We start from the raw sequence: 15,543 nt of genomic DNA, 5'->3' as shown, positions 1-15,543 counted from the left end.
ACAAATTAAAGAAAGGACGAAGACGGTGGAGGAATAGCTTCTGCTTCTATTGAATTTCTTTTTTGGGTTAATCTCAAAAACTCCCTTAAAGTTTAGTCAAAGTCGTAGTTTAACCAGAAAGTTTATTTTGTTTAAGAAGATAGACCCTAAAATTTGAGAAAAATGAAGGAAAATATGTATTGTATTGCAACTAAGAATTGTGATTAAAAAAAATGTAAACTTTATGGTTTACAGTTCTGTGAAGATACCTAACGAGAAGGCCTATTTTGGAGTTGTACGAACTTTGAATCATTACTCATTAGCCCATATCCACTCTGAAGGTCTCATTGGAATCAAATATGATGCAGGTCTCATTGGATTGACTTCTCTTTTGCTTATCTGCTCATATACTTGAACTCGTTTGAATTGCTATTTGTAAGAGATTTTATAATATATATATATATATACTGTAACAATTTATTGCATATAAAATAAAAAATGATTGAAAAATATGTTCACGAAATACGTAAAATTTTTTTGTAAAAATCGTAGCTAGCATAGGCATTTTTTTTTATTAGTAATATTCCTACTTGGGGGAAGAGTTTTGTTTTTGGCAATATTTTTGGGCTTAGTAATCAGGTAGGCAATTTGAAAGTGTGCTGATGGAAAAAGCCATATACAGGCTCCATAAGGTTCTAGTCAAAAAATACAACATGATTTACATCAACGAAGGAAAGAGAAAAGATCTGCATTCAACCGTTGGCGTCGAGCCAATAGAAGAACTGTCCAGAGGTAGGAATATTACAGGAGTATCCTATGGCTTTCCACCTTTGTTTTCTACATTAAAGAGGTCCCCCGCATTGCAAAATGTGTGGAGCTATTTACATTTCCCCTGTGATCTCCTTTTGCTAAACCAGAACAAGTTTTGTTGGCTGCTCCTTTATGAGGCTTGGGACTTTTCCACGAGGAACTCGATATTCTGTTAATGCAATGAAATAACAACTAAGTAATATGTTGACTAATCCAAAAACCAAGTTTAGAAATCATGGCAGGATCAAACCAAGGTGGTGACCGCCTTATAGAAGAAAGATATCAGTAGTTGTTATAATTATTGCGGAGAGCAGAAAGGAATGCACTTACCTTTACAGATTTAGAGACTTCTTCAAGCTTATTCAGCAGCATATCTGCAGGTACCACACCTCTGTGCTCCATTATCGTATGGTGAGGGGAACCAACCATCTGCAAGATAATGGGCATAAACTAACTGGTTCCAGCAGGCACCACATGAAATAATAAAATGACAGAACCTCCAACCATGGCCAACCAAAGAAAGAGGACAGTGCAGTGATATAGAAAACCAAGATAGATACAACTATTCACAAAGGTTTGACCAATTAATGGAGCACAGAGGTGTTTCAAGAGAAACAAACACCATGATAAAGTTTCAAATATGATTCCCCAAGAGATGAGAGAGAGAGAGTTCATCTCTGGATATGGCCGGGATAAAAAATATATGTATATTAATCATTGCCATACATGCCAAGGCACACAACTCCAACAAGGACTTTTCAACCACACAACAGATTTTGCATTTGTCATGTTAGTAGAATTACTTGACATATGAAAGCAAAGGCCTGATATCTCAACTCCGTGATCCCATCATGGACTCAGTGATTTGGAATAAAAAACATGTTGTATAATTGCTACTTGCACCAGGAGGAAAACCAGAGCTTCAGTTTGCTTCTGCAAATTGAAGGCTCTAAGAAAACAGAGAAGGAATAGTCATACGTCTTTGAGTGCTTTGTGAGAAATGGTTTTTTGGAAAAACAACCACACGAATGGTGTTCACATAATGATTTTTCTTTAAAAAAAATGACAAAAAGTCAGAAATATGAAATGCCACATGTTGGTACAACAAGAAAAAGACTAAAATTGCATGCAGATCTAGTAGACAGTTGATGGGCACACTAAGTCTATCTTAACACCAAATACTTCAACATCACCAATCCCTACATTGCGAATACAGAGTGGTTCAGCTTAAATCTTGACCATTGCTCATTTACTATGGTTTAAAGGTTTACTGGCATCTAAATGCCCAGACACCCAGTTGTGTTCTTAAAATACCATTCTTATTTTCCAGAACTATTTGATCAATTAGTTAACCAAACTCATTTCGTAGCTAGAAAATGCAGTGCCAAATTGTTTTTGTTGTTAGTCATGCTGCAAAAAAAAAAAAGAGTATAAGGATTTCAAAATCTCCTTGTCACAAATTAGAAAGAGAAATACATAAATTATCTATTGTACCATAGATACTCCTGCTAATAACAATTGCTGTATAATCCATGATGCATAGATTAATTTATTCCACCATAACAATAACAAGAAGTTATGTGCTCTTCTTTAATGTCCCTTCTAAATAAAAAAAAAAAAAGGACAGATAGAATGCCTGAGGCATTTTCCACCACTTCAATGTCATATGTTTTTTTAATGGCAACAGAGGATCCCAACTGGTCAATAATTGTTGACTTACCTTTGAACTTCTAGATGGCGATTTCATCACTGCAAGACTGTCAATCGATGATTCCATGCGAAACATATTTTCACCTTCAACATTGTTAATAGTGGCCTTCCAACTTCTGCCAACTTCTTGTATAGTTTTTGAAGCTTGTGTTACAATGACCTTGTGAAACATGTAAAAAGTCAAAACTTTTGCAAAATTCAAAACCATAAAGCATACTCATGGAAACACCTTTTTTCAGCATTCAATGCAAAATGGCAGAAATCCATGCAAGAGCAACTTTTACCTTCCTTAATTGTCCAGGGTTATAAACCCCTTGCACCTGTAGTTCATCTACAGGAGCTGCTCTTCCACGTGCTACACTTTCAACTCTAAAGGTATGGATCCCATACCTAGATTGCAAGCAACCTATACACCTCAAGAGATAAAAAGACAACAACAGTTATCAAAACTGATAGGCTAAGAACATACTATCGGTCATAACAAGCAAAAACATAGATATCCATGTCAAATGCAGTAAAACAAATAAGATTAGGGATAATTGCAGAAACCTCCCTTGAGGTTTCTTTGAGTAGCACTCACCTCCCCTATGATTTACAAAATAGCACTGACCTCCCCTAGGAACTAATTGGGGCCTATTGCTGTCAAAAGAGTGTGTGAATTTACCTAGCTACCCCCAATTATTTGTGGTTATCTGATGAACAAATTTTACAAAAGAATGAATGTTGCTTGTGAACAAATTGAGGGAGTAAATAAGCTAATTACTTACTAATTAAACAAATTGAGTAACTAATTGTTTTGTATTACCCTTTCAAGAATGTTTAATAACTTAAACAAATTGTTTAGTATTACCCTTTCAAAAATGTGGACGAATCCAGGCTTGGAAGAAGTCTAACCAGGGGACCTAACCGGGGGACAAAGTGTTCAATCCGTCGGCCGGTTACTGACCATAGGAAAATCCACCGAATAACCAACATTCTGGTCCTAAGACAAATTTGGTGGACCAATCCGAGCTAACCATGGAACAGATTGTAACCGGTTGATGAAACTGGTGGAGAAAACGCAAAATCTGTCCAACTGATTCGTGTCGGACTTCATTGTTTTAATTTTAAACAATATTTGTATTGTAAGTTATTTTCTACTTTCTAGTGTCTATTTGGGTTTTGTAAGCCTACTAAGGCATATCTAACCTATGTAACATGTTAATTGAGTCTTGCTAGAGTTTAGAAAATTGTGTCAAGTAAAGTTGTCAAATCCAATTAGGAAACTTGCATTGTTTCCATCTTGGATTAGGTTTTTGTGGCTTGTAAGGTTATAAATAAGCCTAACTTGTAACGTTTTCAGAAGTTAGACGAATATGAGAATTAAAGTTTGAGAGTTTCATCTCTTTCTTGTTCTTTTGTGAACGCCCTTGATACAAAGTGAGTCGTATCTCCTTTGTTCAAGTTTTGGCTTCTCATTCAAGACCGCGTTGAATTGTGGCACCTTTCTACCCTTCTAAATAATCTCGAGCTGTCCTTGATTCTGTTAGAATCCATCTTTTATATCCATAAATTGATCAAGATAGACCCTTCCGCCGCTTGATCGACTTGGTTTTTCAAGACAGGTTTTTGTCGGGTCGAGATTGCATCAAACGCTTCACCTCTAACTACCAAACTAAAGTCAAGGAAACCAGTTGTGTTACCCCCAAAACTAGTTGTAGTAGTGGATTGCTAAACCAGACCTCATTTATAAGCTGGTGCAAGTTCAGACCTCATTTAGCCGTTTAACTAGCCATTGCTTTCACCTGATGCTTAAGCTGTTGCAGGTGCATTGGAAATGGTTTGCACTTATACCCCCTGAAGTTTATTGATCCTTGATAGCTTTTGTCCTTGCTTTGCTAATACTACTAGGCAAGCAAGATGGAGGGCAAATCTAGCACAAATTTCTCATCTCACTCCTTAAAACAATTTTTTAATGGGACTCTTTCTAGCTTGGATTGAATATGCAACAGATTCCTTAAGTTCAGGGGTGGTCAATGCAATTTCTTAAACCAGAGGAGAGGTGAGTGCTACTGTCAGAAACCTCAGAGGAGGTTTCTGCAATTTTCCCATAAGATTATGTGTGATATCCTGCCCACAGATACAGATGTTCCAACTTTGTAACAATATAAGTCTGTTGTGTGGATGTTGTTTTGACACAAGCAAACCTCTAACCATGGACGTCTATGGACATTGCTGGCAAGCAACATAATGGCTCCTGTTACCTATTGATTTATCTTCTCATCTAGAGCATTAACTAATTGGTGGCTCACTAGATTATTTCTCCATTTCTATGTAGTTGAATCTCCTAGAGTTCATAAGTCTTGTTTCCTCTTTTCTGCACATATTTTCTCATTGCAATACTTTAACAAACTGAAAAAAAAAAGCATAATTATCTATTTTGTTTAAGCTACTAAGTGCAATACTGCCAACCAAAAATATCATCTTCAGAGACTTGAACAGTAAGTGTAAGACAAGCAAAAGAGTAACTACAACGCAAGTGGCTAGAGCTCATATCATGTCTCATGTGAAATTTCTGCAAAATATCTCATACATTTTGCCTTCAAGGCTTCTTGGAAGGTCAGCAGATGTAAGTCTAGGCAATTGGCACGACCTTTATTGAGTAACAGTCAGACAGAACAATGAAGTTGCCAAGGCAATTTGCATCATATTCGATCATTAGCAAGCAACAAAAACAAGTTATTTATATCAACACCCAACCCCAAATTTGCAAGTTTCATAGCATAAATGATCTCATTCTAGAAAGAAGTTAGTAAGCAGGCAATCTGAATGCCTACATGTTCTGAAAATTGGATAATTGGAAAGTGAAAAGAGCAAAAAGAATAAGTTGATATTCAACGTTTAAAAATGAAAACACAAAGAACCAAAAAAAACCAGTAAGAATTTCAAAGAGATACCTTGTTCAATGATAATATCGATCACTAAATGCAGAGGCAGGCGCTTTTCAATACTTATCTCTCCCCAAAAGGGAATAAATGAAGGTCTTGATACCTTTATATTCAGCAAAGCACAATAAAAACCCATACTTAGTATTTATCAGGAAAGTGTAGTCAACTTAAAGACAACCAAAGATGTGATCTAGCAATACCTTATAAACGATTTCATTAGGTGTAACATAAAGTTTGCGAGATGCTATATCCTTCTTAAGCACATATCTTTTATATGGGAGGTAGATCAACATAAGAATTCCAACACCCCAAGCTAAAACCAGCAACGCAGATATCAATACCCATATAATCACTTCATACTGAACAATCTTCGTAGCAAGTTCTTCAAAAGAGGCTACATACAGTATATTCGTAGGTGTTTCTGGTATCTCAGCTGCTTCTTCATCCCCATCAAATTCAGATACAGGGTCAGCAAGCAGCAAATCTTTTGATGAACCCAAGTTTGGCAACCTCTCAGCGTGACCCATCAGCATTTTTCAGTGCCAAAGCTAAATTTTTCAATACACAACAGAAGAATGTAGCTAATATTTCTTCAAGAACCTATAGAAAAAAAAATTGTGACTAAATAGCCATGAAGTAATAATCAGTGTTAAAAATCCAATATATCCAGTGGTTAAGGAGTATTTTTCACTGCCTTAGCACGATTGTTCGATCCTCAACATCTCCGTACCCCTTCTCTATAAAAAAAAAAAAAAAAAAAAAAAAACACGCACAAATATACGTGTATTCTGGGAAATTCTATCACTACAATGATCAAAATCTCAGCTTTTTTCTTTATCTGCTATTAAAAGTAAACAAATGGCAGAAAACTATTATTTGATCAATGAAAATTACAATTCTGACATTTTCCAACCGTCAAACAAGAAAGGAAACGAAATTCTAAAGAAAACTAACAGAATTCTGAAGATTACCTGGTAATTTTCAGTCATGCAAGATTTTATTGAATTTGGAGAAGAGAGAAAGGTTAAATTGTTGGAGGGTTGGAACGACAACGGCCTCCAACTAATCAGTGAGCAGATTTATGCCCCTCTGCATTGCAAAGCCGCTGAACGAGAACGTTGGATTCTACCAGACATTCAAAAAACCCGTATTACGTCTTGCGGGTGCATCACCAACCCGATTCGGTAAATTAAATCTGGGCCCGTGTTTATGACTGGAAGCGGGTTGATCTATATTTGGGCCAGAACTTTGTGGGCTTGTTAATGTTTTGGACTTAATATATTTTTGGGCTTTTTGTCCTTTTTTTTTCATAAAGGATTTTAAAAAATTAAAAATTTATATGTTAAAAAAAATGTGTTGTTGTTGTGGTGTAGAAAATTCTTACTAATATTTAACTATTCAAAGCTGTCTCAATTGAGCAGGTGAGACTCTTGATTTGACCCTCAAAATTTTACCTTTCATCATCCTAAAAGACTATTTTTGACAACAAAAAAAAAATCATCCTAAAAGAGTATTCAAAGAGACATTGGCCAATACCGAATTTAGTTGGGTGTTAAAAAAAAAAGAGTATAAACTGTAGTCTTTGGTTGGATTCTTGAACCTCTCATTTCTCATTTCTCATTGTCAAAATTAGAATCTCCCTTAAAAGAATACCAGTTATAAAATTTGGAATATTACTAATAGTAACAATAGTAATTGGTTCGATTCTCCAATCCTCTCTTTTCTCTTTCTCCTTTTGTTAAGAATTGAAATCTCCCGTAGTACCGTACAATTTCAAATTTTAAAATATTACTCCATTCTTGAAGTATAATAAGTCTAAAGTTTATATCCTACCTCTACGGTTAGCTGAATTAGTATGAATATCTTTAAAATATACAAATTACAATGTGTGTGTATATATATAAAAGTAAAAGTTTACATACATACGTGTTTTATATAAATTTTTTGAAAGTTTAATTAACACAAATTCATGGTAGATCCAAGTCATTGATTGAAATCTATACTATGTATAATGGGGTTAGGATAAAAATTAAAATTATTTGTTGTCATTTTATAAACTTCCATTTTGACTCTTATGAAAATTATTTTTTCTTTGACTACCTATACACATGTTATCAAGATAATTACCCCATAAACATTAGGGTAAACATATGCTGTCATTTTATGAACTTTCATTTTAACTCTTTTGAAAATTATTTTTTTAACCTACCTATCCACATGTCGTTAAGACAATTACCCATGAGTTTTTTTTTAACTTTAACTATTTAGGCATATATTTTCGACATAACCATTTCTAAGTATTATAATTACCAATACAAAATTATTTTGTTAAAGAAATTCAAACAATCTAATAAAAACTTTTAATACTTGCTCATTATTTTTTCTTCTCTCTCTATATATATATATATATATATATTAATTTGCAGACGCGTGGGGTGTGCAATGTAAGATTGAGGTGAGCTCAGCTTATACCTGGGATTGACGGAAGCAATGGTCCCCTGGACTTGCAGGCCTTTTTGACTCTGTTACGTGATAGTGTAACCAATCAAAACAGTGCGTGGACCCCAATCTCCAGCGCCGCAAGTACGTCCAACCAATTCAGCCGACATATCAAAGAACAAACGATTCCAACCAGAGAGTCAATTGTGCATTCGCTTCGAGGAGGAAACTACCGTTCTCCTCTTAGCGCGTGCTTCCTCGTCTCCGGCCACCAGGTACTAAGATCACATTCTGGTATTCAACGATAAATGTACCTAATTACAAAATTATTAAAATAAAATCCGAATCGAATATTTATAATGGGAAATACCAATTGATGCCTGGAATCTTCCATTACGGTTACAGGCTTGCAGCTCATTTTAGCTCCATAACAGTACAGAAACGAATTTCACCTTTATTTTCAATCACTAAACCAACAAATTTCGTTGTTTTTCATTTTTATTGTTTTTATTTTATATTTCTTGCAAGAAACTGCATAACTTCTGATTTCGTCAACCCCGGTTGGCTTGCTGGGGGAGGAAATAGGTAAGGAATCCCAAAAAATGTGTATTTTATTTTGTCCCTTTTAATTTTTTTGTTTGCTTTTACTTATGCTTCTTTGCTTACGTTTTTATTTGACTATATTTTCTTGAGGTTGATTCTAAGTGAATCCCACATAGACTTCTGAGCCATGTTTGGATTTATTTAGCTTCTTGCAAATTGGCAGGATGGAAAGTTATTGTCATTTGGGTAATTTTAACGGATAATATTAGGGATCATGTTGGCAAAATCAAGGGATTTTTTTCCTTATATGCGGGGTTTATAATCTTGGCGTGTGGAGTAGTTTGTATATGCTTAAAGCAATGAATTTCAAGGTTGGTCTTTGGGGGTTTCTTTGCTTTATAGAATTCTGTTTACCTCTTTTGTCAACCTGGGAAAAGGTATATTATCGGAAATAATCTGAAAGTTGATTTTCTGTGATCGTTATATACATTTTCTTCTCTGTTTAGCGTGTATGTGGTCAAAATTGATGTGTTCTATTTCTTCCGTAGGGAGTTGATTCTTGATTTTCATGATTAATGCAGTTTCTTGATTCTTTCTTGATTTGTATTTGTATTTGCTTTAGGTTAGATTAATTATTGCAAACTAGCAAAACATATGTATTTGACAGTGTTTGTTGATATTTTGACTGTAACGTGTACATGCAGTTCAGAATTTGAGTTCAAGATCCTTCTCAACCTTTTGAGTCGGTACAAGGTCAATTCATTGTGGTATTTCTATCTGATGAGAAGATGGAAAAGAAGCAGCAGCATATCGCAATATTTACTACTGCAAGTCTTCCTTGGTTAACTGGAACTTCCGTCAACCCTCTTTTCAGAGCTGCATATCTGGCAAAAGATGAGGGGAGAAAGGTCACCTTGGTGATTCCTTGGCTGTCTCTCAAGGATCAAAAACATGTGTATCCTGACAATATTACATATGATTCGCCTGCAGAACAAGAGAAATATGTTCGCCAGTGGCTTGAAGGCAGGACTGGATTCACATCACTTCTTAATATACGTTTTTATCCAGGCAAGGTAGTCACAGTTTCTTAACTTAAAACTTCGGCGAGAATGTTTGCATGTTAATTTATCAAAAGCACTCAGCAAGCAGCCGTGGCATGTTTTTTGGATGAAACATCTGGTTGTCTATATGCTAATATTCAGTATGAGTGTTTTTGAATATCTTCATTTCTGATGATACTAGGTACTGATATACTCATCTGTACTGGGACTTTGTGCATATGCGACTACAATTTCAGTGCAATGGCAAAAGATTGCATCTTTGCTTAGCAGTTCGGAGAATTCTAGACTATTTTCTCCTTGTTGGCTTTGCTATGAATCTTGGAAGGAAAATTTTTTTTGTCTGGTCATTTGGCATAAAAGGAAGAGTTCTAGAAAAGATAACATACAAACAGACAAATCAATTTGAGAAACCAACTGATGATTTTCTTCTCTATTTTTGGTATTTAATTACGTAGCATTCTTCTTTTTTTTCTTTTTCTGTTTCTCTTATAAGTAATATGACGTCTGGCTTGGACTTGAAGCCCAAATTAAAGAGTTTTGTATAAATACTTAATTCTGTCATGTCTCAGTTTCTTTATATACTTTTTGAAGTCTTATGATGTAATTCAATGATACCTAAAATGCTAAACTTGGATCAAAAGTTTTCATCTCAACTGCTATCTTCAGTGTACTTATCCTTTTCCTGCTAATGGATTTTTCCTCCTGTGAATATGTTGAGCATGAACAACGAATAATAATGGCAGCATTGTGGAGTTTCTCACTTGAAGTTCCACAATGGTGGAAAAGTGTTTGTTTCTTGTTTTGCTTTTTTGGGATTTAAAAAAAATTTTATGATCATCGCAAAGAATGGCATGGTGGTTGGATACTGAATTCCCCTGATTAACAACTTGGGTTATGTCCTTCAACTAGAATGGATTTGATAGAGGGTTTGTTTTTGGTCTTGCCATTTGTACTTTGACTTGTGTCCCTGGGAAAGCTCAAAGCGGATGGATAGAATGTTACCCTCTTCTTCCAATGGGAAGCCAAAATGCACCTCTCTAATCAGGCTTTGTTGTGAGGAAAATTTCAAGTTTACGTAGAACTCCATGTTGAGCAAATGCTTAGTAAATGTTAATTTGTGCAGTCTGATACATAAAGTGTCCATTCAGTGTATGATGAAATGTACAAAGGAGGCTACTGTAGTGTTTAGTCAACTCATGGCCTCTAGGTTGTAGACCCTCTTCCTCTTCAGATACACCTTCATAACTTATCCAGAGTGCATACAATGTATTGGCATCTGTTGAATTCAATTATAGTTCTAGCAATGGTGAGATTTTTTGAGATATACAACAAGGTTGTCAAAAAAGAGATTCTGATGTTTTACCTGTTTACTCGCTGAAGATATGTTCCGAAGATTTGTAGGTTTCACTCCTATCCTTGGTTAATTCTATTGGGTCTCTGGTGTCCTACCTGGATAACACTGAAAATGTGAAGTACTTCCCGTGACATTAGGAAGTATTTAATGTTGATACACTTATTTCTTGAAACCGAATAGAAGCATTTCCATTTGATCAACTTGGGAACTACTTATGGCTTTCATATCCATCCTAGACTGCTCTGTCTTTATCTTTGAACCATTCACATGACTATTTAAAGATTCTGTCTGAGGTAAGTTTATGCTTAGTCATCTTCACTACATGCTTGTGTAACATCAGTAGCCTAAGAAATTTGCTCTTGCTTTGCAGTTCTCTCTAGAAAAAAGGAGCATTCTTGCGTTAGGGGATATTACAGAAGTCATTCCAGATGAAGAGGCTGATATAGCAGTTCTTGAGGAGCCTGAGCATCTTACATGGTATCATCATGGGAAGAGATGGAAAAAAAAATTCCGCCTAGTTATTGGAGTTGTTCATACCAATTACTTGGAATATGTGAAGAGAGAGAAGAATTCCTTTGAAGCATTTCTCGTGAAACAAATTAATAATTGGGTTGTTGGCATATACTGTCACAGGGTACGGGGTTTTGTGATAATTGTTTGTTTGTGAAAAACCTATATATTGCTTCTGATGGGGACAGACTCCCATCCTATCCCCATCCTTTATCAGGGTCCATTTCTTTTTGTGATTTCTATAAATTTTCTTGTGTTGTTAATCAGAGTATAAATACTGAATTTGTTGACTGTATACTTAGTAAAAGTACTTGTCTTAAAATGGCAGGTGATCAGGTTATCTGCTGCCACCCAGGAATTACCTCAATCTATCATCTGTAATGTCCATGGGGTCAACCCAAAGTTCCTTGAAATTGGCAAGAAAAAGAAAGAACAACTGCAGAATGGAGACAAGGCCTTCACCAAGGGTGCCTACTACATTGGGAAGATGGTTTGGAATAAAGGCTACAAGGAGCTTCTGAAACTTCTCCGTGATCATCAGAAAGAATTAGCTGGTCTTGAGGTTGACTTATATGGTAATGGAGAGGATTCAGCTGCAGTTCAAGAAAGTGCCAGGAAGCTAGAGTTAGCAGTTAGGGTTCACCCTGGTCGTGATCATGCTGATCCTTTGTTTCATGAGTGAGCCCTTGACCCCACTTACTTTCCTGTAGTATCTTCTCCTACTTCTTCTTTTTCTTCTTTTCTTTTATCTTTTTTTTTTTCAATTTTAACTCACTAACCTTTCTTATACACCACTTTTTTTGCCTGCAGACTAACACTAGCGTGTCTATGTTTTTGAGGGATGAGAGTTCTATATCAAATTTTTGCATTTAATTGGAACTCTAAAACTGCTCTATGATCTTTGTTGCAAGTCCTGCAGTTAAACACTTATGAGCCAGAACTCTACAATAATGGAACTGATTATGACTTCAGAATGTGGAATGCAGGATGTATAGTAAAATGAATTACTAAAACCTTTCAAGTTTATTTAAGCAAGTAGAAATATTAAAAAGTATCTGTTGGTTTCACTGAAAAAGTTTTACTCATCTTGGTGGATCATTTTGTGTCTTAGGAAATGTTTATAGGCATTATCAGAGACCAAACAGAAAAAATTTCATATATTTGATACTGTTGCTGTTACTGTTCTAAGAGTATTGGCAAGGAATGGGTACCCAATGTGTAACAACATTAAATTATCTTTTATGTGAATATGGTCTTGCCTCTTATATGGAATTTATTTTGGTAAATAAATGTGTTAAGTGGTAATACCTTTTAGGTTGGTTCTCACTTCCTTCTAAATCTCAATCCCAAACGTTGCCATTTATGAATTACTTGCTAAAATTAAATTAGAAGACTCAGAAGTTATTTCATATGAATCGTGCTTGCATGTAAAGCATAAAGATGGTTTGAAGAGAAGAAGAATCATCTTAGAACATGTCTCAAGTGCAGATACTTTTTTAGTTCATCTGGTTTCCTGGAAGAGCATTCATGTAGATTAGCCCATATAAAGCTTAATCTCATGTAGATTAGCCCATATAAAGCTTAATCTTCTTGTGTGAGCTTTCAATTTCATTTTACTGTACAAAATATGGGTTTGACTGTGCACATGCATCTTGAATAGGAGAAGAATAACATAAGAAGAACATGCACCTGGACCTATTTTTCATCTTGACCCATACATTGTTCTGAAAAATCTCGATGCTATAATTAGCTAGCTAACTTTCTAGGAAAGATAATATTTAAGGCAAAAGGTAAAGCTTGTCGCGAGAAATATGGTTTATTTTATTCAGCATCAGCAAGAATTAGATTATGTATGAACTGAAGTGCTCTTTTCTTATTCCAGCCACAAGGTATTCTTGAATCCAAGCACAACAGACGTGGTCTGCACAACCACAGCTGAAGCTTTAGCAATGGGCAAAACAGTTGTCTGTGCCAATCATCCTTCGAATGACTTCTTCAAACAGTTCCCAAACTGCAAAACATATGATAATCCTAAAGGATTTGTCGAAGCTACAAACAAAGCATTAAATGATGAGCCTTCTCCATTAACTGACGAGCAACTACATGAGCTTTCTTGGGAGGCTGCAACAGAGCGGTTTCTAAAAGCTGCAAATCTGGATGCTGTGCCGACAAAAAAGCTGAAAAAGACACCTTCAAAACTATACATGTCCACATCTTTCAATTTGCGGAAGAACCTTGAGGATGCATCAGCAATGATGCACTTTCTGGGAACTGGATTTCTAAATGAAAAACCGGATGAAGAGCAACGTAAAGAGCTTGGCTTGGCTTCACCTCCAAAAAAACACGCAACTTATCCTGGGAAATGGGGCTTCTGATGAAGAATGCAATTAAACTGCGGTGTTTGGACATCATGCAAAATCATCACTGGGGTCTCAACTTGCTTATTCCAATGGAAATAATACTGATGTTGTTTTGAGATGCATGTATTATGGTGTTTTCTGTTGCAACCACAGAACGGCATAACAACGCGGACAATCAAACAGCACAGTAAAATTTTCCGATAAAAGGATTTTGAGAACTTCTGTGAAGTGTGCCTATTGGTACAATGTGACATTCTTCTCTTCCTTTCTTTAATCTTCACCCAAGTCTTAGCAGGCTTTGGTGACCCATGTGAAAAAGTGTTAGCTCTTGTCTCTTTTTCCATGTACAGTGATGACTCGTGCTAGTAATGAATTGAGCATCTTATGTTTGTTGGAATTTTGCATACTTTTGGGTGGTCTTGTTGTTCTAATCCTATAAACATGAATCGTTGTATTCAAGAAACATTTTCGCTGTCTGCCCCAGCTCCTTTATGTTGACTGGCATGAGGGGTTGAAGCCAGATACCGTTTTGACTGTAATTTAGAAAATGTTTCCAGTGTTAAGTGCTTGCACATCCTCCGTCTCCTTCACTTTTTCCTTTCTTCCTTTTAAAAGAATCTCCTTCACCTTCCACAGTTTAACTATACGCTTTGATTTGCTAGTTTTCTTTTGATGTTAATTAATAAATTGGCTTGTAAGTCAATAAAAAAGATTTTTCACAAGTGAACTCAATCTTAGAATATACAACCATCATATTGTTGAAACATATGCGCTTCTATTTAACTCGTACTGTCTACCCATTTGCTATAACTATTGTCATTAGAATTGAAATTGCTTAAATTTATATGAATCATAATTTCTTATGATTCTCGTTATTGCTCCATTAGTTTCAAGCCAATGTTATATGCCTTAATTCTTCATGGATTATTTAAAACTCAACAAATAGTCTATTGATTTGCCAAATATGCGAAATCTTCAAACATTTGCCAACTTTGAAAATTGATAGAAAGTACTGCATGTCACAATCGGAATGTTCTTTATAACATCTTTGGTATATACCTGCCATTCTAAAAAAATAAAAAAATAAAAATTTCTTGAATCCTAAACGAGCACTGCCCATAGAATCCACTGTACTAGTCAAACAAGGATGCTTCACTGGGAATGCAGCTAGTGTGAACGCATCCTCATAATAAAACGTTGTCTATAGTCTATACACGTTAAAGCCCTTCGTCCTCGAGACGTCCCCTTGGCCTAACATTTGGCACGTAATGTGTATAACAAAAAAGACAGGCCTGCTTTGAGAGATCCTAGAAACCCAGAGAGCTGTTTAGGTTTCAGTGCTGAGTCCTCTTGGAGCTGCTGTCTAGGTAAAACTGGGCGATCATCGTTCATATTTAGGTATTCATTATTATCAGAGAAGAAATTCTCCATCTAGGCCTGTCAAAATTTTTGGCAATACACCTGATTTAGCGCTATGATATTTCTTTTTATATTCTTTGTTTTGTCCTTCCAATCAGGATTTCCTATAATTATTTTTCCTTTCCCGTAGGGTATTGATTAAGAGTTAAGACCACTGTTTTCTTTTTCAAAAATAATCTATGCTCAGCTGCTTCTTTATTTTGTGGCTGCAACATTTGCTAATACACATAAGCATGGTTTGCAATATTGGCCGATATCGATACGTATCGATCGAATCGTAACCGGAACTGAGAGGATCGATACGATACCGATTCCCGAATCGCCGATATTACCATCTTCGCGATAGCTCGCTCTGACTCGGCCGATATTGGCCGATTCGAATCCGTGATGCATGATATCAGCCAATATATTCGAGTCAAGTCGGATTTTTT

The 15,543-nt window shown here is 35.7% G+C and overlaps 2 protein-coding genes across 4 annotated transcripts; one reads left to right on the top strand and one right to left on the bottom strand.

Annotated features, from left to right (window-relative positions):
* Positions 1-619: 619 nt before the first annotated feature.
* LOC113762061 lies at positions 620-6,552 on the bottom strand. 2 transcript variants are annotated; one of them, XM_027305310.1, is made up of 7 exons: positions 6,398-6,552; positions 5,627-5,974; positions 5,436-5,529; positions 2,784-2,905; positions 2,510-2,659; positions 1,120-1,218; positions 620-958 (listed from the first exon to the last, which is right to left on the bottom strand). In XM_027305310.1, exons 2-7 carry the CDS (start codon positions 5,957-5,959, stop codon positions 920-922), a joined length of 837 nt encoding a protein of 278 aa, XP_027161111.1. In that variant the 5' UTR covers positions 5,960-5,974; positions 6,398-6,552; the 3' UTR covers positions 620-919. The 2 variants fall into 2 exon arrangements, with proteins under 2 accessions (XP_027161111.1, XP_027161110.1); XM_027305309.1 differs by having other exon boundaries at positions 5,627-6,026; positions 6,398-6,551.
* A 1,480-nt stretch (positions 6,553-8,032) lies between these two features.
* On the top strand, positions 8,033-14,169 carry LOC113761374 (digalactosyldiacylglycerol synthase 2, chloroplastic). 2 transcript variants are annotated; one of them, XM_027304333.1, is made up of 5 exons: positions 8,033-8,140; positions 9,113-9,481; positions 11,194-11,457; positions 11,662-12,011; positions 13,216-14,169. In XM_027304333.1, the coding sequence occupies exons 2-5, from the start codon at positions 9,197-9,199 to the stop codon at positions 13,706-13,708; spliced, it is 1,392 nt and encodes a 463-aa protein (XP_027160134.1). In that variant the 5' UTR covers positions 8,033-8,140; positions 9,113-9,196; the 3' UTR covers positions 13,709-14,169. The 2 variants fall into 2 exon arrangements, with proteins under 2 accessions (XP_027160134.1, XP_027160135.1); XM_027304334.1 differs by lacking the exon at positions 8,033-8,140 and adding an exon at positions 8,190-8,450.
* The last annotated feature ends 1,374 nt before the right edge of the window (positions 14,170-15,543 follow it).

Source organism: Coffea eugenioides, chromosome 2 (assembly GCF_003713205.1).
Source record: "Coffea eugenioides isolate CCC68of chromosome 2, Ceug_1.0, whole genome shotgun sequence".
Taxonomy (NCBI): domain Eukaryota; kingdom Viridiplantae; phylum Streptophyta; class Magnoliopsida; order Gentianales; family Rubiaceae; genus Coffea; species Coffea eugenioides.
This window is presented reverse-complemented; position numbering and strand designations above follow the sequence as displayed.